Source organism: Ranitomeya variabilis, chromosome 3 (assembly GCF_051348905.1).
Source record: "Ranitomeya variabilis isolate aRanVar5 chromosome 3, aRanVar5.hap1, whole genome shotgun sequence".
In the NCBI taxonomy this organism is placed as follows: Eukaryota; Metazoa; Chordata; class Amphibia; order Anura; family Dendrobatidae; genus Ranitomeya; species Ranitomeya variabilis.
Window position 1 is genome coordinate 673,784,122 of NC_135234.1, and position 8,102 is coordinate 673,792,223.

At 43.3% G+C, this 8,102-nt stretch overlaps 1 protein-coding gene across 1 annotated transcript; it reads right to left on the reverse strand.

Annotated features, from left to right (window-relative positions):
• Nucleotides 1-346: 346 nt before the first annotated feature.
• Nucleotides 347-3,876, reverse strand: HOXC12 (homeobox C12). The gene is made up of 2 exons (XM_077299788.1): nt 3,237-3,876; nt 347-1,680 (listed from the first exon to the last, which is right to left on the reverse strand). The coding sequence occupies exons 1-2, from the start codon at nt 3,808-3,810 to the stop codon at nt 1,442-1,444; spliced, it is 813 nt and encodes a 270-aa protein (XP_077155903.1). The 5' UTR covers nt 3,811-3,876; the 3' UTR covers nt 347-1,441.
• Nucleotides 3,877-8,102: the final 4,226 nt, after the last annotated feature.

An 8,102-nucleotide genomic window follows, 5' to 3' on the forward strand; every position in this document is an offset into this window, starting at 1 on the left:
TATATATATATATATATATACAAAGACACACATATATGCACATATGTGCACATACACATATATATGTAGAAATATATACATATATACATACATATAGAACATATATTACTATAAAACACATCACACACAGGTTTGGATAACCACATGGCTATGCCCATCACATTCATACACATAAGACACATAATCCATGTACGAGCCCTTATGGCAGCCATACAAGCATGCAGCATATACCTATAAGGTACACACATACACAGATAGACACAGACACAAACTCACACACTTCTCACTCTCTAAACAGCTGCACTTCCGTTCATTTAAGTGTCAATTAAACTCACCGACACCAGGTTTATAAGATTTCTTGCATTGTCAAAGGCCAATGAAATGAATTTACAGACTACAGACTAATACATGTTTTATGGTTACAAAGTAACTTTGTAAAGTGAGGGCATTTAATATTGTTACTGTTTTAATGCCAATGTTATGAAATGTCATTCGGTTCCTAACAGGAGATGAGAAGATAAGATCACTTTATTTCTTCTTTCCCATAGTGTTGTGTCATTTAATGTATTGAAAACACATATTAATAAGACTCACAATTCAGTACGATAAAATAAATATATACATACATTTACTGATAAACATATATAGATTAAAAAAATGAAATGTATTTGGATGTAGTGCTGCTCTGTGCCCGAGCCATTATATGTGCACATGCTGCGACTTTTAGAGTTAATACTGTCTGGGTATTGTACATAGTATTTGTGTGTTCTCAGTCCCCTGCCTAGAAATGATGGGGATAGGTTCCTTCATATTTCTCCGATATTAATCCCCAAGTGTTAGAAATAGCACCAATGTGAGGTCTTCACAGATAATATTTCAACAAGGAATCTTTTCTGGTTTTATGACTGCAGAATATTCAGCTCAGCTTGATAAATCGGTATCAATTCATTGCATCTTTGTGAATAAAAATGATAGAAAAGACATCAGAGTTGTTGACATCCAAACTATTGCATGACATGACTCATTCTGAGCATATCCTTCCCCCCCTCCACCAGGACAGAACAGAGTTCAGTCAGGGTAAGGGTGCAGTCACCTTAATCAGAGGAGGATAACACTGACCCGGATTGCTGCCATTTCAGCTGATTCTGGAACAAGTACAAAACCAAAGATGAGGTCAGACATGGAAGGAGTGGGAACTAAACCCCCCAGACCTGAAGAGAGGAAGCGCTACACAGGAAGGAATGTCCATCTCTTCTCAATCAGATCCACAGCTCTTCAGTTTATCTCAATGTATGTTTTTGGATTTTTTGGCTTCAGATTGTGCAGTCATGGAGCTGGTGATCCAGAGACATGAATCTTCGGGTCTGGTCAGTGTCTAGTTGTAGTTAAGAGAATATTGTTGTGCAGGTATAGCCCAAATGGGAGCAGAGGAAGCAGAGACCTAAAAAAAGGACATGGCCTGCTCCCTCATGAGTAGTCTCTTCTTCTTCATTCTTCGGTTCTGGAACCAAATCTTCACCTGCTGGTCGCTGAGGCTCAGCCGGTCAGACAGTTCTCTCCTCCGTTGTCTGGTGATGAATTCATTGATCATAAACTCTCCTTCCAATTCAGCTAACTGGAGTTTGGAATATGGCTTCCTCTTCTTACGAGATCTGGTGTGCATGGGATACCAGGGAGCCCCTGTAGAGAATCAGAAGATACAGATGATATTTACATTTTATAGCCATCCATGTGTTAAATAAATAATAACAATAAAATATTAACTAAACTAATAACTAATAAAATAACTAAGTCAAAGCTAAATTTCACTTTGAGTTTCAAGATATGACTTCATATTCTAGAGGGATCTGGTGTGCATGGGATACCAGGGAGCCCCTGTAGAGAATCAGAGGATACAGATGATATTTACATTTTATAGCCATCCATGTGTTAAATAAATAAAAAATAGCAATAAAAATAATAACTACAACGGTCAAAGCTAAATTTCACTTTGAGTTTTAAAATATGGCTTCATATTTTAGAGGGATCTGGTGTGCATGGGATACCAGGGAACCTCTGCATAGAATCAGAGGACAGAGATGATATTTACATTTTATAATAATAATAATAATAATAATAGATAAAGCTCAATTTAACTTGGAACATTACAGTATGGCTTTATCTTCTTGCCGGATATTTCATGTATGGGAGACCATTAACATTTCTGACATTTGTTTTGCATACCTTAATGAGATTTAATTATTATTATGAAAAAAGTAAAAGCTAAGCATGCACTTGCAGTTACAACAGTCATACATGCTGAAGCAAGATATGAATGCAATTAAGAAGACAGTGTCATTCTATTTCTAAATGTGTGAGAATAGCCTGTCACTGACTTGATGGTGTTTTAGTTTTATGAGATATTTACATGTTTATGGCTTGATCCCTCCTCTCCTGCTTTCTGCTGTAAAGCATGCATCTCCTAATAATAATAAAGAATGGCGGTATTTAGTGCTACCCCCAGTGGTGCTGGTCCAATAGAAACTGTAACGTCATACAAGTTTCCAGTTGAATTCATTAATTCTGAAGTCATATAAGCCAATGTAGAACCTAAAGGTGTAATTGATATAAGCCCCCTTCTATCATAGATATATAGTGATTATGTGTGGGGCAGGATCAGACACTCTCACCAGTGGGTATATATGGGGCAGGATCAGACACTCTCACTAGTGGGTATATATGGGGTAGGGTCAGACACTCTCACCAGTGGGTATGTGTGGGGCAGGATCAGACACTCTCACCAGTGGGTATATATGGGGTAGGGTCAGACACTCTCACCAGTGGGTATGTGTGGGGCAGGATCAGACACTCTCACCAGTGGGTATGTGTGGGGCAGGATCAGACACTCTCACCAGTGGGTATATATGGGGCAGGATCAGACACTCTCACCAGTGGGTATGTATGTGGCAGGATCAGACACTCTCACCAGTGGGTATGTAGTATGTGTGGGGCAGGATCAGACACTCTCACCAGTGGGTATATATGGGGCAGGATCAGACACTCTCACCAGTGGGTATGTATGTGGCAGGATCAGACACTCTCACCAGTGGGTATGTAGTATGTGTGGGGCAGGATCAGACACTCTCACCAGTGGGTATATATGGGGCAGGATCAGACACTCTCACCAGTGGGTATATATGGGGCAGGATCAGACACTCTCACCAGTGGGTATGTGTGGGGCAGGATCAGACACTCACCAGTAGAGGGGAGGCTGCTGCCGCCAGGGTTGGTGGTCGGGGAAGCCATTGTCACTGCTTCACTGCTCTGATTCTTGGGGGTCTCATTGACCAGGGAAGAGCTGGAGTCGGATTCCAGGGACTGACAGGATGGAGGGTCGTGGGGGGCGGCATCTGCTGTGGCCCCATAGTCGTACTTATATAAAGTGCTTCCGCCCATGCCATTAGGGATCCCTCCGTCCAGGGGCATCAGGACATTGGGGTCTCTCAGGCGCTCCTCTCGCTTCAGGCTGGGGGCATCGGGGCACGCCTCCCGGTAGTAGCACTTGGTGTCCTCTACCCTGGCCAGATCGCAGGCTCTGCTGAAGGAAGGGTTAATGGGGCTGCTGAGATAGGGCTGGGGGTAGGCATTGCAGGGCTCTGTGGATGCCCAGGGCAGGGAGCAAACATTGTCCCTTCTAGGGTAAGACAAGGAGGGCAGCCCAGGTAACTGCCCCCCTGAGGTCCTGAAATTGGGGAAATAGAAGGTGTCTCCTGTGTGAATATTGACCAGCGGTCCCACAAAGCCGGGATTCAGCAGATTGTGCTCGCCCATGTCCGCGGGCCTCACCAGCAGCTTCTACTTTATTGCCATCTGACATTAAACATAGTCAAACCTAGAGCCCACGCCCATTGGCCCAGAGCGGTCATGTGGGCAGCAGCCCGAGACGCCTGGGGAAGCCCCGCCCCTCTCTTGGCTGCTGAACACAGAACAGAACAGTGTGAACTTCACCATTAACCGCGTCTCACTGACATCTCCCTGCACAGCACCACCCTGCTGCCCCCACTGCTGCCACCACCCTGCTGCCCCCACCGCTGCCACCACCCTGCTGCCCCCACCGCTGCCACCACCCTGCTGCCCCCACTGCTGCCACCACCCTGCTGCCCCCACCGCTGCCACCACCCTGCTGCCCCCACTGCTGCCACCACCCTGCTGCCCCCACCGCTGCCACCACCCTGCTGCCCCCACTGCTGCCACCACCCTGCTGCCCCCACCGCTGCCACCACCCTGCTGCCCCCACCGCTGCCACCACCCTGCTACCCCCACTGCTGCCACCACCCTGCTGCCCCCACCGCTGCCACCACCCTGCTGCCCCCACCGCTGCCACCACCCTGCTGCCCCCACCGCTGCCACCACCCTGCTACCCCCACTGCTGCCCCCACTAGTGCCACCACTCTGCTGCCCCCACTGCTGCCCCCACTGCTGCCACCACCCTGCTGCCCCCACTCTTGCCACCACCCTGCTGACCCCACTGCTGCCACCACCCTGCTGCCCCCACTGCTGCCACCACCCTGCTGCCCCCACTCTTGCCACCACCCTGCTGACCCCACTGTTGCCACCACCCTGCTGCCCCCGCTGCTGCTGCCACCACTGCTGCCCCGACTGCTGTCACCACCCTGCTGCCACCACCCTGCTGCCCCCACTTCTGTCACCACCCTGCTGCCTCCACTGCTGCCCCCACTGCTGCCACCACCCTGCTGCCCCCACTGCTGTCACCACCCTGATGCCCCCACTGCTGCCACAACCCTGCTTCCCCCACTCCTGCCACCACCCTGCTGCCCCCACACTGCTGCCCCCACTGCTGCAGCCACCCTGCTGCCCCCACTGCTGCAACCACCCTGCTGACCCCACTGTTGCCACCACCCTGCTGCCCCCACTGCTGCTGCCCCCTCTGCTGCCACCACTGCTGCCCCGACTGCTGTCACCACCCTGCTGCCAGCACCCTGCTGCCCCCACTGCTGCCACCACCCTGCTGCCTCCACTGCTGCCTCGACTGCTGCCACCACCCTACTGCCCCCACTGCTGTCACCACCCTGATGCCCCCACTGCTGCCACAACCCTGCTTCCCCCACTCCTGCCACCACCCTGCTGCCCCCACTGCTGCAGCCACCCTGCTGCCTCCACTGCTGCAACCACTGCTGCCCCACTGCTGTCCCCACTGCTCCCCCCACTGCTGCCACAACCCTGCTGCCCCCATTGCTGCCCCTAACCAGATTCCCCCACTGCTGCCTATACCCTGATGCACCCCACCCAGCTGCCCACACTGCTGCCCCCACAATGCCACACCACCCTGCTGCCCCCACACTGCTTATGTTGGGAAACACAGCAAAATGTACCAGCTCACAGCTCATCTACTGCAAGAGGGGCAAAATGTTACATATAGCTGTCTGTCTGCAGATTCATAAAGATGGTTTAATCATATCTATCTATCTATCTATCTATCTATCTATCTATCTATCTATCTATGATCTATCTAACAACTATCTATCTAATCTATCCATTATCTATCTATCTATCTATCTATCTATCTATCTATCTATCTTTCTATCTATCTATCTATGATCTATCTAACAACTATCTATCTAATCTATCCATTATCTATCTATCTATCTATCTATCTATCTATCTATCTATCTATCTATCTATCTATCTATCTATCTATCTATCTATCTATCCATCTATTTATTTACTCATTTATTAAAGCAGCACATTATATGTGGATACAATAATTACCTAGTTGTTCAGACAATTATAATCCAAGAATAAAATACACCACTCAAACGTACAATAAAAAATGGACTTCTGTTTATTAATCCATAGCATATAGTAACATTTCGTCTCCAAGCACAATACTGAGCTTTCCTCAAGCAGCTTTTTTTGTTTGTTTGCTTTATTTATGGTTGAAAATATCTATCTATCTATCTATCTATCTATCTATCTATCTATCTATCTATCTATCTATCTATCTATTTCTATGTTACTCGTGTATCTCATTGACTTTTTTTTTATTACTAAGCATTAGACAACAAATATAGGCACAGTATTTTTCTAATACACTATTGCATCCGAGCTGACATATGAGCTGACATTAAAATAAATAATTAAATAATCACATAAAACATAAATGGTAAATACATAAATAATAAGTTTTGTTTCAGTGACTCCTATTCATTTATATGTTACACCCTCAATGTCTATGGCTTCCATTTCGGCTGTAATGTTGAATAATTATTGCCAATTACTGTCCATTTTGTTTGGATCTGCAGATCGTATCTCCGCCGGTATCCACATGTGTTGAGGGTCTGACAACTAATCTAGAATAAGATCACAGTAAACATCGGATTCTCTCCTATTCAAGTTAATATGTTTATTTACACAATGATTACACATGTAATTATTCCCACAAAGGACACTCAACCAGTGTAGTTATGGTACATATAAAAGCATTACTGGGCAATATTATCTCTAATCTCTAATAATAGGTGAAGCGGAGTATAAAAAATAGTAACATTGTTCACTGAAATTTTTTTCCGATAAACTATGATTTGCATGTATTTTTTTAAATGAATAAATGCATAAATACGGAAAATATAAATATATGAATTAATAAAATCTATCACATTCAATTTTGGAATATAATAATAATAATAATAATAATAATAATAATAATAATAATAATATCAACTATATATAGTTCCTGTTATTTAAAAAAAAGATCGCTGCATATGATACGGAGTGGAAGGACATCTCCAACCCCCATCACTGTCTCTTAATGAATTTAGGGTCATATCATCTATCCAAGCTGATAGCTAGATGAGTAATTGAAATGAAAAGAACCAAAGAGAAAGTTTAGAGAGATAACTGTAGGAACATAAAAATGACAAATATTTTGAAAAATTAAGTACGACAAATCCAGCTGCTTTGAATTATATATATATATATATATATATATATATATATATATATATATATATATATATATATATATATATATATATATATATATATATATATATATATATATATATATATATATATATATATATATATTCCTGCATGACTGTTACGTTGTTTGCATGGACTTTTTTTTTTCTAAATAGCTTAAAAAATTAAGCTTAAAGGACCTACACTAAATCTGCAACCCTTTCAGTGCCAGATCTCACTATAGGAACGAAAATAAAGGATCGGCTTGAAAGTTTGTCCTTAAAAGGCAATCTCTCATGGTAAATATGTGCTGTGACCTGCCGCATACATCCAAAATTATAGTCATTGCAGAAATATGCAAAATGCCCAAAGCAGGGCCACTGACAGTCCAGTGTGGCTGTAGTGCAGGACTGCTTGCAGACACATATTAAAAGACAACCAAGATATGAAATTGTAAAGCTCCAGTTCAAGGTCATTGTCTAGGGTGTTAAGGGAGCCCTTTGTATGAGTCCTTGAGACAGCGGAGGGGGAGGGGAGGATTGCAGGAGAGAAATAGCTTGGAGTTGTAAACCTTTATTGATCATGGCTTCTTGTTATTTACCAGCTTTTGTGCATCCCCCTTTCCCTTTATTCTAAAACGAATTCCACTCTTTTCAGGAAAAAATTCTGCCCTACTGATGGCACTAATAATGGTCTCAGATTACTATCCACTGCACTGCACTCTTTAGCAGATGATTTTGTATCTCACCATTTTACATTCTTTAATCTATCTATCTATCTATCTATCTATCTATCTATCTATCTATCTATCTATCTATCCATCCATCCATCCATCCATCCATCCATCTATCTATCTATCTATCTATCTATCTATCTATCTATCTATCTATCTATCTATCTATCTATCTAAACCATGTACCTTTATGAACTGTTCATCTTTTCTTTCTTTCTTTCTTTCTTTCTTTCTTTCTTTCTTTCTTTCTTTCTTTCTTTCTTTCTTTCTTTCTTTCTTTCTTTCTTTCTTTCTTTCTTTCTTTCTCTATTTCATAGTGTGGACATATTAACTTAAATTTGCAAAGTACAAACATTATATACTATAAAGAGAAAAACAGCATTTCGGTTGTCACTTTTGTGTGACATTG